The following is a 16,878-nucleotide window of genomic DNA, read 5'->3' on the forward strand; positions in this document are numbered from 1 at the left end:
CTTGCACAGGATTTCTACGTTGTCGCATTTGCTGCACAAGTGATACAACTTCATGCACCGCTTTCGCAACGCACCTTCATCAAGGAGAAAAAAACCCTTGTCCTACATCTCCTTGGTGTGTTTACCGAACAGGTAACCAAAATAAGACCGTGGATCCAAATGGTGCAAATGGTGCTTGGTGTTAAAGCAGTGACCCGCGTTGTGGGAAGGAAAACGTTCTGTATCGAAGATATCAGCAGGCACTCGACATCTTACAGCAGCTTCGTCTGATCAGCGTTCTTTGCTTCAAATGACTTGTTCACTACTTAGGCTTGCGTAAGAATTGACTTCAAGAAGAGAAGCTATGCCACGTTGACGTCGTCAGTTAACATTGCATGTAGCATTTCGGTGTTGTAGCACCTCTCGCTCGATCTAACAATTTGAAAGTGAATTTGCAGCTCCAACCACTGATCAACAATTCTTGCAACAGCTGGTTCGATTGACAGCCAGCGCTTCGAACACGCCAGCACAATTTTGAGTGGATCTTCTCCGTTCTTAAAGGGCAACTCCGCTTCATTTTTGGTTTTGAAAAAAAAAAAACAATGCAGTCCTCTTCAGTATCGCCTAGGAAGACCAGACGTGAAATGTTACGACGCAGTTCTGTCTAAATGTTTCTTAAACGGTCCGGCAAACTTTGCAACTCGCCAAGTTGCCGAAATCGGCTGACTTGAGCGGGCGAATTCAGGCGCAACCAACAGCGCAGTCAAGGCTATGGCATGGGCGGAGCCAACATTGAGCTAAGCGTCATTATCATGGCCCCCTTTTGCTTGTTTTCACTTCTCCGGGTGAGCCTAGCGCATGACGTCAGCAACGTTACCTCTCGTCGCTCAGCGGTGTCCACGTGATTGGTGTAACGCGCCTGCGCAGCGCGTTTCTTGGGAGCCGTCCGGCCGCCCGCCGTGGTCCCGCCGTTACTGCCGTCTTCCGCGTCACAACCGCCGTCGTCGTCTCACCGATTGTGATTATTGTTTCTCGGAGTTTCGTTCACACTACGGACACCACGTGCGCAGACTTATGCCGCAGTTGTGCAGACGTCGTCGAATGCCGTAGACACCAAAACGTGGTGAAGAGTGCGGTGCAGACGACACTCGCGCCTGCCACACGCCCGCCCCAATCCCGCCCGTCGTTGGGCCGAGGATCACGTGAGATCTCGTACCACGTGATGGCCATGTACTTGGCGACCCGAGGCCAATGTTGCCGGGCGGAGCCGAAGTTTCGGTTTCGATTTCCGCTCGTGTTTAAAATTAGATTTAAAAATATATATCCCATTTTTCGCGAAGCAAACGACGTAGTGTGTTTTACTAGGGCGTTTTAATTCGATATCAATCATTATCCCGAAATCTTCGGAATTGAGCGGAGTTGCCCTTAAGGGACTTGTGCAGCTTCTTGCAGGCAAGCTGTCGTGAAGTTGACCTTGAAAGCCAGTTGTACGTCTCGCTAACGAGAAACTGAAGACTGCGGGGCAAACAGTCCGCCACCGCAGCGGAAATGGCCAGCTGAAATGAGTGGCAGACACACCGAAAAAAGACCAGATTCGGTGCCTGTTCCTTCAATTTATTGTACACGCTATTGTTCACTCCGGTCATTACGCTTGCATTATCAGTTCCGATACCAACGATTTTTGTCAAATTAAGTTGAACTCCTCTACAGTGGTCTTGATTCCTTCCACAATACCGTCGGCCGTGCAGTCCCTTGCAGTACGGCTATCAGAAAATGACTTCTTGATCAAACCAGAAGTACGATCGACCGTGGCAACACTGCAATGTTCTGCCACAAAGAGTGTCGCTGCACCTTCCGCCACGTTTGATGAGGGCATCGTCTCCCTGGGAAAGGCGATCGATGTATGTATTGTCGTCGCCGCAGCCACAGATCCATGCCATGACGGCTTTGTGTTTCGCTCGTAGTCGATGCCTTCCGAGATCGCAGTACTTGGGCTGACGCTCGACTTTGCAATTCTGTTACTCTGCTACTTTGGTTCCGCTTTTCTTCGTCTTGCACACAAGCCACATGCCCAAAATTAAGTCCTTCAGCAATTTATTTAAGAATTTCTGATTGTACTTCACTTTCGCCATAGCGTCGCAAGCCACCACAGGAACGCGAGGGAAAAAAATGAAACTGAGCAAAGTGAAGCTGATGAAGCCAGTGAAACCATAAAATGCCTGATACCCAGCGAAAAGTCAAAAGAAATAAAAAAGAAGAAACAACATGTGGTGCCATCTAGTGTTTTGCATTAAAAAGAACAAAGTTGTAAGTTTTGCACCTAGGAATGCAAATATATACAAGGCACTAAAATGTCAGTAAAAACCAAACCCTGTCACTAAAAAAGTCGCTAACCGCAAAACAGTTTACAAAGTCCCTACATCTAGTGACAAAACCGCTAAAATGGCGACACTGCACTTCCGCTTGGCACTGGCGACTAGATAGTCACCCGCTTGCTTTGCGCTCGTGAATACAGAAGGGTCTAGTCGCTCCAAGTCGCTTTTTAGTCGCCGATTCTTCGCTTAGCTCTCGACTAGTTAGACGTGTCACCAACTTTAAAACAACGCTAGTCAGTCACGACTGGTGAATACGGTTGCGTGCGTGTTTGTCTCCTTTTATAAACGTTACTCAGCCTCAGGCTTTTATAGGGGGTATTCAATGCACCCCATATTTAAGGTTGATGTTTACAGCGCATGCTCAGAACGAGCTCACAATAATAGTCTGCTAAGACCGGCAATCTTTATGGTGCGGAATGCACGTTGCAAAAGAACTGTGGAAGATCGTCGTCAGCACGGGCTCACCAGTCGAACACGCAGATATACCCGCGTGTGAATACTCCCTATACTTCACCGGGAAGTTTTTTCTTTTTTTCTTAAGTTGTTCGTTTGACGTCAAGTTTACGGCCAAAAGGCCATATATCCTTCATATATAGTTTGTGCCGGAAGGACCGCAGTAGAAGAAGCAACGCCACTGCTCACATAAGGCAGGCTGTGCTAAAAGCAAAATGGCGACGATCGCCGAAACAATTGTCCACTCACGTTTCTCGGTGTCGTCTCCGCGAAGGCGCATCACGACTACGATAACGATGGCCACCAACACTAGTGCTCCCACGATGCCGATCAAGACACCAAGCACAGGACTCACGGTTGTGATGTCTGTGTTAGCTGGAAAAAAAGGAAGCGAGAAAGAAGAGTCACGCATGCCCAAGCAGGTGATAGATAAGAGATTATACGTTCATTCGATATGCGCTTCTTCGGAGTAGGATCCCGAGTCATAGCAATATCCTGGAAAAGGCATATGATAAAAAAGCAATTAAAGATCTGCCATTTTTTAAATATTAATGTGTAAAAACGAGGAATCGTTGCATGAAAGGAAATATTAATCGTAATAAAAATATATTTGAAAAGTACAATGACCTTTTAGGCCTTCTTAGATGGGCTATGCAACGATTTTTCTACTTCGCGCAAATACCGATTAAAACGGATCCCTAACTTTAATGACCTGCGGAACACCCGTTCGTTTTTCGCCACACGCAATCAAAGTCCCCCAAAAAATTAAAAAAAAATAAAAAAAAAACGAGCAGCGTTTACGTTCTCAATTCGCAGGAAGAACAAGCGGCAACGTGATCTGGAGCCCATTATATGTCGCCAATGTTGATCAAAGCCACGCGCTGGGGTTGGCAAGGCACAAGACACGCGCTGAGTTCCAGACGTAGTTATGGTTCGGCTATTGTCGTCATTACAGCGATTGGACGCGGGCCACTACCAGAATGCTTCTCGAGCTACCGATTGGCACGAGCCCAAATTGAGTGTCCACACTATGCTCGGATCTAATCTATGAGCCGCATTCAAAGATCGTCACTGGGGGATTATGCCGACACTGCGACCCCCACCCTACGTCATCAAGTTTTGCAAAGGAGCGATTGAATGAAAACGCTCGTTTTGTCCTTGAAATTACACCGCAACAAAGGAGTTTCTTGGCCAGTGGCGTTGCGCGCGAGTGTCCTTGAGTACCACTAGTGACAGTAAGCTCGTGTAAAGTTAAAAATATTCCAATTGAATATCGTTGCACCGCCCCTTGAATGATTATAAATTGGTTTACCATACTTCTACAATTAAAAGTGGATGTGGCGATGCAGTAATGCATGAAATACGTTTTTCGCTTTCTCTCAACGTGTTTTAAAAACAAAAGTTTTTAGAAATGCCGTTTCTGTTAGGACTCCTTTTAAATTCGAAATACTTTATGCACTTCAAATGAAAAAAAAAAATTGTACCATAACGTTTTTTTTAAAGCAAAGAGTATACACATGTTACCAAAACATACGCGAAAAAGAAGTTTTTTCTTTTTTTTTTTCTTACGCGTACGTGTTATATCTTAGCTTTTTTAAGTGTAAATTCTTTTTTTTTTTCACATTTCTTTCTTACCAATGCCAACATGGCAGATATCAGCCAATCAGAAAGCTCTATTGGCTCGATTTTTCTGGTTCACCGGTCACTTTGAAATACGGTACTCTTGAAACATCAGTTAATCTAGTATCCCTCGGTGGTTGCTCGGTCGTTCTAGCTTAAATCTTCTAAATAAAATAAAATCAATCTTTTTTTTTAAATCTTGGGCACGTGTTTGAGGCCGCCGACGCACACAAGGCGGTCATATGCTCTGTGTCCAATGGAAAATCAGTCGACGTGGGTGAGCATGAATGGCTGCCAACGTATCAGGTGTGTTATCTGCCCAAAAGCAGGCGGTATTTGTTGCTGCAGCTATAAATATATTTGACAGCTTACTGTCAAGTTTTTTTTTCCTGCAAAATATTTGGTTTCGCATAAGTTTCTTACTGTCTCTAGGGCTTCATTAAGCCAGCAGTTATGTCTATTGATATATAATTTATTACCGTATTTACTCGAGTAATAACAGCATGTTTATGAAGAAAACCTATGGGTTCGCTTTTCCGCGGAACACGCAGATCGCCAATCACCGCGTTCGACAGCATGGTTCCAACTGTTTACAGGACAGAGATAACGTCCTCGTGCCAAGATACCATCTTTGAAGATTGAATTTGTATGGAGAATCGTATTCTCAATCCGGTTATTCGTTATGTTATTTATGCGCAACGCAATGATTGGTTGTATATGGGTTTCTGTGGGGAAAGTAGGCGCAAGGGCCTTGTTCATAAATAGTGCGGCTATTACTCGAGTAATTATGGTAAACGGTTCGGTTTCCTAACTAAAATTTCTGAAAAGTCGAGAAACCTCCGGGTAAGTAACTTTGTACTTTTAAGAAGTGACTTTGTACCTGGAAACTTTCATGTAGATAGATAAACAATACTGTTGCGTTGTCGGGGTTAACCATGTGAGCTCACGGCAAAAGCGGACTTCACCAGGAGGCAAAAAACTGCCTCCCCCTTTCCCCCTTCCCATCTTCAGGAACACGCAAAGCCTAGTTTCTTATTAAAAAAAAAAAAAAAACGACATACACCAACTTTTTTTTAGGAAGATATGTTTAGTTTTTGGTGGTTTGACAATTCTTAGGTCAACAAAATACAGCGTACTCCCCCTTCAGCCCCACCCCACCAATAAAAAAAATAATTTATACTGTATTTTCTACTGAAAAACTAAACTGCATCGCCGAATGCCTTGTTCTCCGTCCAAATTTACCTTTAGTGGTCCGAACCAGAGGCCACAGTTTCAGAACTATCCGTTATCCTAGTCAAAATTATAAGTGATTTTCTGAAAGTTTCAATGGAAAAACGGGGATCAACTTTTGCCCATTTACAATAGCTGGTTCCATAAAGCTCCGTGTATTCAAAACCTGCGTTGACCGCCATTTTCTCATTCAAAATTTCAGGAAATCACTCATAACTTTTGAATAAGATAACAGTGCTGAAAATTTGACATCCGGTTCGCATTACTAGCGCTAACATTTGAGCGGAGAATGAGTGTTCGGCAGTGCATAGTTTAGCTTGGGTCGGGTTGGGGATTCAATAACCACGACGTGATGCGCAGGCCTTCTAAAAGTGCCTGAGCCCCATATCCGCCCCTGGTTCATGAGCCAGTAACGAGTTTGTTTCATCGAATATTCTCACAATGAGGTGGAGTAAATGATAGGCGCCACGTTCACCTGTCCTCCGCTCGGGCGAGGGCAGCGTGTTGGTGGAGATGGAGACGCTGTTGCTGCGTCCTTTGGAGTTGGAGCCGTACAGCACCAGGATGAAGGCCGTGCCCGGGGGCAGGTCCCGGACGGTGAAGGCGGCGCCGTCGGTCGAGCTCACGTTCCGCTGGAGCAGCTCCAGCGCCGAGTTGTACACCTCAAGGTGGAAGGTCTGGCGCAGGCCGCCGTGATCCCCGGGCTCGCAGTCCACCGACAGCGACGTCACCGTCTGGTTGCTCACGTGGCAGTTCTTCACCGCCTCCGGGGGCCCTGTCCACGGGACCACTTGGCCCAATCAGTTATCCCACCTCCGACCGAGAGTTCTCGGGACGGTAGAGGACCTAACTTTGAAAGCGACAGCTTTACATGGGGGAACCGGGCAAAGACCTTTCTCGCTTGTGTTATACTTCGTTTCAGCTTCGGTCCGAGCGTGGCCGAGGTTATGAGCCGAAGGACCAATCAAACAGCGAAAGAGGTCATGGCCTGCTCTGTGCTGTTGATAGGACTAGCTGGTATTCTCCGTGTCGCTGTGCGTGCTCCTCCGCCGGCTAGTCCTGTCAAGCACATAGAACGCGCCATGACTTTGCGCTTTTCGCGCTGTTTGATTGGCTTTTCGGCTCATAACATCGTCCGCGCTCGGACCTAAGATGAAACGAAGTATAGTTGCAAATCAATTCATTTTGACTACGGTATATGAACAGCTGATCAGTGTCGAAACAACACCAGCCACAGGAAAGGAGATTGCAATGGTCACCCTGCATTAGGCTATCACCAAGAGGCAGGGTGCACTAATACTTTTCGGCTAATATATAAGAACCAATGCACGTACGAAGTGGAGAAATTACTTTTTTTTTAGGATTACGTTTTTGACCACGGCGGGAGGTAAATCGAAAGTGTGAAGGGAAAGTATAGGTAACCATTGACATATTACAAAGTATTTACTTTTGCAAATGTTATACTGAGATGGCATATCTCGAATAAAGATGTTCTGCCCGTCATCTAAATGTTCTCTTCATTCGGAGAATTAAGGCTCTCCAGAGCTGGTGATATCGAAATTAAGGATGAAATAAAAGGGAAAAGCACCATTCCCGAAGGCACGTCAGCATGAAACGCGTCTTTGCTGTGAGTAACCGATCCAAGGGCATCACCGTACCGCGCCGCCCGCTGCAGAATGGGCTTGCGGTTACACGTGAGCCGTTTCTGAAACGACCAGTGAGGTGTTTTGGTGACGAAACTGGCGTCACCGTTGTGCGCCTTAGATTAGGTAACTCGGGCCCCTGGCGGACTGAACTTGCCGCAAAAGAGCTCAAATCGGAATTTACGTTTCTAAAATTTGAAAACTGCAATGTACGGTTTCGACGATTCCTAAATAAAATGTGCAAAAAAAAAAAAAGTAAATAGCAATTACATTAAGTGAATTTGAAATACTTTTATTGATTAAAACGTCACACTGGTAAAATGATGTTCGCCAAGGTCGATAAGGTTATCCCAAAGAAAAAAAAAATATATATATATATATATATATATATTTTTTTTAAGTGCATAAAGATTTCAGTTTGAAGATTATTTCCGACAATACCGAAGGGCCAACTGGTCAAATACAGCAGGAACTAAACCCTGAAACGACGTTAGACGAAAAATAAACAAACACACCACCACCTCCGAGGATGAGAATTGGCAACGGTTTGTTACTGTGCACCTTTGGAAGGGACAAAAATAATGAAAAAACAGTGGGTGTGCGGACGAGCTGGTGATAGTTGATTATGATGTTTAAAACCTGAGACTGTGGTGAAAGAAAAATAGAAAAATTTTTCTTCGACTTCAAACTCTCACCACGGTCTCGAGTTTTAAACATCATAAAAAAAAAGTTGCTCTTTGTAATCCAGTATTCCTGACAATAAAACTTTTCAAAGAGAAGCATGCACTGTGCACAGTGCTAAGTGTCTACGGATATTTCTTATCTACCGTACAGCGCCGAAACATATCTAGCTTCAGTTCCACCGGTCGTTTTGGAGCACTAACCTAAATTTCCGGCGAGGAAGGCACCTTAAATCTGCTGGGTCCAAGTGACCCAATTCGATCGGAGGTAGGAGATTCCTCTTTCGGAACTGGATCGGATGCGGAGTTCAACTTGCACGTCAGCGCTTTCCAGTAATCAGGCGAGTATTTTTACTTCCGCCGGAAAGCGGGCGCTGCAGCTACAGCAGCACCGTCACGTACGGCGCCAGGAACCTATTTTCGGTCGACTCCGACGATTTCGGCAGAGCCGTTTGGTGAGATCCGCATGACTCTACGGAGCCAACGGGTGCCACTACTACTCCAGCGGCGGAAAAAAGGAATCACTGCGTCGTGATTGCCAAGGCGAAGGCTGGCACTGTGGTTCCACCTTACGATGGCTCTCAGCGAGCGCTACGAGACATCGGAGCCACACCTATACCCTCGTGAGAGTCACGTGACATTGGGGAGAGGCCAAGCGACGCGTGGAGCGCGTAGTCGCATGACACGGTTGCTGCACTGGACTCGCTGGGATGGGCCGTCGTAGCGGCCGCTGCTATCCGTCGCAGGTGAAACGGAACGTAGGAAAAACGCCCCTATAGCTTCGTAACAACGATATAGTTTGTTGCAACGTAAGACCCGTAGTAAAGCTTCACTTCCAGCGCTTCCAAAAATGGATATAAAATATTGAATAGTTTCTCTTAACGTCCTACGCCTGTAAATAGTTTTCAACCGCTAGGGGAACACTCGGTCACTTTTAATGTACGTATTATAATGCGGAGTAGGTCTCCACTTCTTTTTTTTTTAGGACGACGCCGTAGATATATGTATGCGCGAACATTATTCTATAGGCAAAGTTTTATCGAATAGCCCTTTACAGCAAAGCTTATATCCCCGAAATTTCCCAAAACTTTTTGCGAGACAGGGCACTATCGAATCAACGGAAAGTTTATAGACGCCTGAAAACGACATCGAGGCTAAGCAACGCTGCTCATGGCGCTGTTCAATATACGTTGCGAGAGAAATCTCCCCAAGTTAAGCCGGACGCGATACAACAGCAAATAAGTTCTATTAAATCGTGACCGAGAAACGCGCGCAACATTGCTGTTACGCACAAACAGTCGGATCCAATTTGCGAAAGAATCGGACGAAGATGCTCCGAAGCGCTGGAAGAAACCAGGCACAACGTGGCCGAGCGCAGCCCCCTTCCCATCTCCCCACAATGCTTTCCTATTCTTCCTGAAAAGCAACAACAGCAACTGGGAGAAGAAAGGGTGGGGAGCATGGACACCGGCATTTTCTCCAAGCAAACGAACACACGCAAGGGCACACACGCACATACACACGTACACACTCACGCAAACACCGTGCACAAAAAAAAAAAAAAAGGAAAGGTACGGTGCCCGGGCATCGAGCCAGCGAGCGAGCGAGCCATCCGAACACGGTGAGAACCGACCCCTCGGCCCGCTATGCCGTGCAGTATTAAAGTCGCCGGTTTCGCTTCCCCTGATAACATTGGCCGCAATCCACTTGCGGTGGCCACCGCCGGCTCGGGCAAAAACAGCGGCAATCTGGGAAAGACGCATTTCCCTGGCCAGGGCTGCAGCAACGGCCGAGCCCGCAACCTGGGCGTCCTCGTCGCCAGAAAAAAAGGAAAAGATTCCAGAAAACAGAGAAGAAAAAGAAAAGCGAAAGAAACGAGCGCACGCGGCGGAAAGCGAAAACGAAAGGAGACAGGGAAGGAGATTACCGCAATCTCTGAGATGGTTTCGCACCGCTGTCGTATATAGCGCGCGCGCCAGCGTTTCTACATCTGCCCCTCGATCGAAGAGGAGTGGTCGCGGTTCTACGGTCAGTTAGAGAAGAGTATGACTCAGTAATGTATACACACGGGGAGCGCATGACGTCAGCCACGTAGCTTTTCCATGCCATCCTCCCGTGTCGCTCGCCTCTTTCTCCTCCTCGTCGCCAACTCCCCTTTCAAATATGAACCACACGTGACTACTGAATGGTGCATGATTGCGTCTACGAATTGAGTAGAACAAAGTTCTACCGGAGTTCCGTTTTTGATCGTGGCAACTGACAGCGCCTGCTGCCTTTTATTTGGTCGTGTAACATTAAATCCAAGAAATTATCTTTTTTAGAGCCTGGTGCCATCGTGCAAGTAGATACGAGCTAGCTAACGACGCGCATAACTCGGTTCCCTTGAGAAATGTGTTTTACATCGATAGAAATTTAAATACTTACGAATATTGAGAGTGATTATTTTGTGCAAGCCAATGTGAAAGAGTTTGAGGAGCGTTCACACAAGCTCACGATACATTTGAAGGCTCAAGCTCACGAAACATTTGAAGGCTCACGATACATTTTAAACCAACGTTGGACCAACTCAATTTGACTTAGCAGGGGCACATATGTATACCTGGTACGACTGTCGAAGTCATCAAATTTGAAGCGAACGAAACTCCACTTCAATGAAGTCCACTCACTGTTGCAACAAAGGGAAAAAAATGCATCGTTTCAGCGGCTCGGTGGCGCTCGAAAATCTAAGAGAACTAGTGTTCACACTCCTGCGAAGTGCAGGACGTAATCCAACAGGGGCTTGAAGGTGAACGCAACTTGCCGCGGAAGGTTTCTGCAGCAGCTCACACCGCACAGCCCCATCTTGGTCTCGGCCACGCCACACACTTTCGTTTACTCAAACTGCTCAGCGGCTATGCTCGCCCTCTCATCACGGTCCATCGTCCGCCCATCTCGCGCGTCTCGCCGGTCTTGCCTTCACGTTACTCTTGCTAAAGCTATATATACCGGACGGAGCGAGCGCAGCAATCCGGCGCGCACAGCTGGCACATCGCGCACCGCGTCCGTTCCTCCAGTTTTGTCTGGTATAACCTTCCGGATGCAGGACAAACCGCGACGCGCTGATCGCGGTCCTTCGATTGGTCCTCAGAGCCTCGCGCCTCGCCGCCTGGGCCCAGCCCTCCACGTCAGTCTAGACTTCGCTTTGCTCACGTAAACCCTACTGGGCGGAAACGAGTGCAACTAGCTACATTCTATACAGTCAACTACCCAACTGCATGTGAGAGGGGCACGTGCACCACACGTGGGTTAATGTATCGTTTAAACTTCATTATGGCTGGGCATCGAAAAAGTTACGTGATGCCTTCCCCGTGTATATATACGCGTTCTGTTGAGCTGACGTGGCAGCTTGTGCTGCAAGTAATTAACGCGGATTAAATATACGTGTTTAGGCAGGCTTAAAGAGGTTTGTCTGGTGAATGGAGGCTGCGATGGCGTACGCTTTATGCGATTCTTGTCCGATTCATGTGGAAGCAGCAGAAAACTTCGAAAAAAAAAGTCTTTTAACTAACTGCCTGCAGCTACATAACAAGTAAATGATGAATGCCTGTGTTGTTTATTTATTAAAGAAGGGAGTCTTTTTCGGCCACAATGTGCGAAGTAAAAGCGATATCTGAGGCACGTTCGCGCACCTCGGGATATTTACGTCGCCGTGCACGCGCGGCACTGGCAGCCTCTCGTCGGTGGTCAGTGTGGGCGCGACGCAGCGTTGAAGAAAGCCGTTTCCTCCGTGCTCGCTCCTGGGACGGAGTTCAACTTTGGCTCGGCGACGCCATTATGAAGAGTCTGGGCAGTGACGGCGCAAGCGAACGCGCAGGTTTTCCCGGTATGATTGAGCGGTGAAGGGCGATGACGTTCAGCGATACGCGGGGAGGACGCACGTAGAGGTCGGGGTCCTTTTCCCTTCTCTCTTCGCGAGGCGTGTACAAGGGCGACACCCGACTTCTGGATCTAGTGACAAATGCGCCCCATGCACATACAATATTGGCACCCATTCGCCCCCCCCCCCCCCCCCCCCTTTTCCAACTACAATGCTTACACATACACCCGACTTCTGTCTCCTCGCGCCATGAAGGGGAAGAAAAAGATTTCCATCTCCGCTGCAATAAGAGACAGCAAACGACAACACCGAAATATGCCTGAAAAGTGTCACCCGAAAATTTACCGCTTTTAATAAACACAAATGAGATGCAGTTTTCAAAAAATCACCATTGGTCATTTTTGAAAGTATAGCAGATCACTATTATTGCTATTGTGCGGGAAAGCTCATCAGTTGATGCAGCTTGAAAACAGCAAGACACCGATTTAAAAAAAATATATATATATTTTTGACTGCACTGCAGACATCCTATCGCGAAAGAAAGTGTTCAGAATGTGAATATCAGGTAGTCTTCTACATCTGCTTCGGTTTTTAATTTGGAAAAGGCCCTTATGATTTGGCATTGCCTGGCCAACTACGAAAAGCCTTTGTCTTGATTCTGCTGTAATGAACCTTCCTGTAGAATCGTTCCTCTGAACCTTATGGAACCTTCAGAACAAATGTGCCACAGCTATACGCCGATTATTACTCGCTCCGTCGCAAGTGCACCGAGTAGTACAAAGAAGCGTGGGCGGAGAAGCTTGCGTTCGCGCTGCTACGAGGAAGCGGCTGCCCAGTGTCGCGTCAGCGGCTCACCTGCGGGGATGATGTGGAAGGCGCACGGTTCCCTCTGGACGCCAATGCTGTTCTGGGCCCAGCAGTAGAGCAGGCCGTAGCTGTGCTTCCAGCGGGGTCGGTACGTGGCCACGCTCGCCGTGCCGTTCACCACGAACGTCTTGACGTCGAAGGTCTCGACCGAGTTGTTCAGGGCCCACTTGAAACTCAGCTCCCCGGGGTCCGCTTCCACCTCGCAAGATATCTCGGCTTCTTCATCGCGGGCCACGCCATACACCAGGTTCTGGCGCTTCTTGCACACTGGGGTGTCTGGTTCCGGGTGGGAGAGAGGTGAACTGCAGTTAGTCAGGGCACTCCCCGACTTTAATTCAAGGCGTAAAGCGGGACGGCTACAGACGCGTCCGCATAAGGGCAGGCTAGGACGAGCTAGATCCGTGGCTCGGGATGTCTAGATCCTGAACCAAACCTTTTAAGCAGCACGTAAGGCGAACGGTCGAGCTGTTGAAAAGGGGGGTGGCATGAAAACGCGAAAAAAAGCAATGGCCTTGCAAAGCATATAGGAGAATTCGAGATATCTGATGAATTAGCCTTTCTTTTTATACGATGTTGATACCCGTCGCCATTATAAAAATATATTTCTTTGACGACGCAGCACGCGGCAGCTCAAACAAACAAACACAAAAGCAAACAATTATTTTGTTAAAAAAAAAAAGAAGAGAATATTTGCACTTTTAACAACCTCAGATATTAGAGACTTCGAATTCTTTAACAAAATATATTTTGGAACCTGTTCTACAGTTTCGCGGTGAAACAGTTTTTGATAATATTTGTAATGCCCGCTTTATTTATAAACAACCCGACTCTCAAAGCTTTGTGTTTTAGACACTATAGATGCCACTTCTTTCAGAGACGTGGTCAATAACCACACAAAAAGATAAAGGTAGCCAGGATCGTCTCATGTGTTATCAGATATTTTGGATTACATATTAAACAACGCATGATGCTCTTCGATTTAAAATACGTTTAGCGGGCAAAAGAGAACGATCGTAATAGAACAATCCTAACGCGCAGCTTTAAAAAACATGATTGCAGTGGTTTTGATCTTGCTGCCATTTGTCCACACAATGCATTCTACGAAACTTCAACCACTGACATCGCCCATTATTGAATAAAAGTATGGCACAACGTTAGTATTTTGCTCAGAAAGAAAGAACACGCAGTAATAAAAATCTTTACAATGAGCTGCATAAAAGGGCGTTTTCCTAAGGTACCCACAAATTTAATTACGTGGAATTCACATTGTGGCATTATTAAATCACGCTTCGATGCCCACCGGTTTCGCTATTATAAGACCAAAATAAGACATTAAAGTAAAAGTAAATAAAATATTTTCACGAAACCCTAGTGGCCACACGAAGCATCCGGCAGATCCCGCGACTACCGAAAGATTTTTTTGTTTTCCCATTATTTGTTTTTGCCCGGGCTATACTCACGTCGTGTGAAGAGGTGGCGAGGCACGAGGGTGAAGTGGAGAGAACTTAGCACCATTACCGCACGACCCAAAAATCTGGTCATCACTCATCCTCGAATCGGCTATACGACGCCCAAAACCAGAAGCGGGTGAAGAAAAGGACAAGAAACGAAATCTCCGTCCCTTTCGGCGGACCATGCGAACAATCATATATGAAGGAAGCCAAGGCGTCCGGACGGGATAACAGAACGACGCAGCGTGTGTGCGAGTGTGGTGCTGGGGGGAGGGGGGGGGGGGGGGGGGGAAGGGAGAAGCCAGTTCAGAGTACTTCCGGGTTCATCTCGAACGGCACAAAATGGACTTCGGACTTTTAGTCCTCTCTGACGTAGTTGAGAGATGAAAATCGCTAAGGCCCTCTTTGCTCCGCCAACTGAGTGATGTCCCTCGCAAGCATGCTGGGGGATAGCAGCAGTAAGTCCGCACTTCTGAACGTTTGATATACTCGATACAAGAATATATATATACATGAACGTCGACAAGAACAAAGAGAAGCGGAGATAAAAAGTCCATAAGGTGCGGCAACCGCAGAGCTTCATCCCGACGCCGTCGTATCACTCATCAAAATATCGCCAGTCTTAAGCGGTGTTAAGCGATATATCCCGACGACGACGACCCCCGTACGAACAAATGCCGCGAAAATATTTCCCCGATAACAATCAGCGCCGTCGCAACGTCGTTTTTCTCCAGAACCGAGAATCTTAGAGAGAGAGACGAAAGTAAAAAAACAAAACAAAAAACGCTAGCAAATATATGAAATCACTCCGAGTAACAAAACAGGGAATCTGCAAACACGCCAGCAGCAGCGGGACAAGAAGCAAAGTGAGGCCGTCGCTCGTTCTTTCGGTACCTCTTTTGCGGGAGCCAGCAGTCCATCAGTGCGTAGGAACGAACGGCCCCCGGATAAGTCGCTGTCGCTTTTTTTTTTCTTCTTTTTTTTTTCCTTACCCCCGGTCAAATCGAAGGTGGTAGGCGCGGTCTTAAATTGCGAGATTAACGAAGTGCGCCGGTTGAAAGCTAACGGGAAGAGGCCCGGGCCTGGGATTAGACAGTTGCCCCCTTTCCACGGCGTCGTTTTTTCTAGTGGGTAGCGAGAAAAGGCGGTTGCCGCTGATAAAATGTTTTTTTTTCTTCTTCGTGCTCTTTGAAGCCCGCACCGTCCACCGCCGACCTATCTCGAAGACTGGGACAATAGAAGCGAGTTTGGCCCTCGCTACTGAAGGGCGCGACAATTCACCCGGATTAACAGTTTCGCGTGGATTGGGAAGCAAACAGCGAGGATGGCAATATAATTTAGCGAAGTTGTAAAACGGCTAAAGTGCGCTTCATGTGTGTCTTTGTATTGATTGTTCTCAACAATCCCGGTCAAAGATTAAACTTCCGAAATATTATGTTTCCTGTCGGGGATACTTGCTGAGAAGTTTACACAAAAATACGGGAAACCTTGCAGGCGCCATTAATGAGTAGCTCAATAAATATATATTTTCTACATTTTAAAGCACGAAATTCTTTAGAAAAATTCCCAGCCCCCCCCCCCCCCCCTTTCCAAATCACAAATTGTTGTTCGTTCATGCATTTCCCGCTAAATTTAGCGGGGAAATCGACGTCACGTTACCTGATGTCACGCAACCTAATCACCAATCCAGATTTTGCACTAAATTTAGCGGGAAAATTGACGTCACGTTACTTGGCGTTAGGAGACCTATACAGCAATTCAGTTTCCCCGCTAAATTTGGCGGGGAAACTAATGTCTCGTGACCTGGCGTCACGTGCCATCCAATTGAATTTGTGCATAGGACACGTAAAGTCAGGTCACATAACCTATACACCAATTTAAATTCTCCCTCTAAATTTAGCGAGAAAGCTTATGTCACGTGACATGACGTCCCGCGGCTATACACCAATTTAGTTTCCTCGCTAAATTCGGCGGAGAAATTAATGTCACGTGATATCGAATTGATTTGGTACATAGGTCAGGTGACGTCAAGTCACGTGACCTATGCACCTAATCAATTTCTCCCGTTAAACCTAGCGGGAACGTTTACGTCACCGGATCTGACGTCACGTGACCTGTAAATATGAATTTATTTCCCTCGTTAAGTTTAGAGGGAAAATTGACAAATATATAAAATTTCCACTTTTTTAAAACGTCGGCTAAATTTGAAACGTGAGAACAAATTTAAACGATCGCTCCATAAATACCGTATTTCATCTTGTAAACCCTGAGATGGGGAACGATAAAAAAACGGACAAACACAACAAAATCTCAATTGAGATTTTTTTTGTGTTCGTCCGTTTTTTTATTGTTCCCCATCTCAGGGTTTACAAGATGACGATTGATTACCAGCTCGCCTGCACTCTCTCACTGCTTACAATTGTATTTCATGCTTTATAGAACTTGAAAGATAAAGGTCGCTGTCAAATTTTTAACTTGCTGCCACACACCCTTGTAACCGTGAGACAGATAAATATTTATGAAAGAAGGACTGAAGTTAAACCTGAACAATGAGGATTTTAAAGTAAAGATATGCAATTAACTATCAATTGGTAATAGGTGAATTTTGTGGGTACAAAGCACAATCCTGATTTTTTTTTTTTATCTCTTCATAACCTTATTTCGACCTTCAGACCCAGTAAAAACAGAAAGGAATTTCCTCGGAGGTCGTATGGTAAGCTTGGT

At 46.4% G+C, this 16,878-nt stretch overlaps 1 protein-coding gene across 3 annotated transcripts in view; it reads right to left on the reverse strand.

The window, feature by feature from the left end:
- The window catches only part of LOC8031537 (hemicentin-1), a 620,814-nt gene that overhangs the window by 21,570 nt on the left and 582,366 nt on the right, over positions 1-16,878 (reverse strand). For all 3 annotated transcript variants that reach the window (XM_042288501.1, XM_042288498.1, XM_042288500.1), the window contains 3 exons: positions 12,692-12,979; positions 6,133-6,432; positions 3,057-3,182 (listed from right to left, as the gene is read on the reverse strand). In XM_042288501.1, coding sequence (XP_042144435.1) covers positions 3,057-3,182; positions 6,133-6,432; positions 12,692-12,979 — 714 coding nt within the window. The remainder of the gene's footprint in view (positions 1-3,056; positions 3,183-6,132; positions 6,433-12,691; positions 12,980-16,878) is intronic.

The sequence above is a fragment of the Ixodes scapularis genome, unplaced genomic scaffold (assembly GCF_016920785.2).
Source record: "Ixodes scapularis isolate PalLabHiFi unplaced genomic scaffold, ASM1692078v2 PGA_scaffold0__279_contigs__length_252992795, whole genome shotgun sequence".
In the NCBI taxonomy this organism is placed as follows: domain Eukaryota; kingdom Metazoa; phylum Arthropoda; class Arachnida; order Ixodida; family Ixodidae; genus Ixodes; species Ixodes scapularis.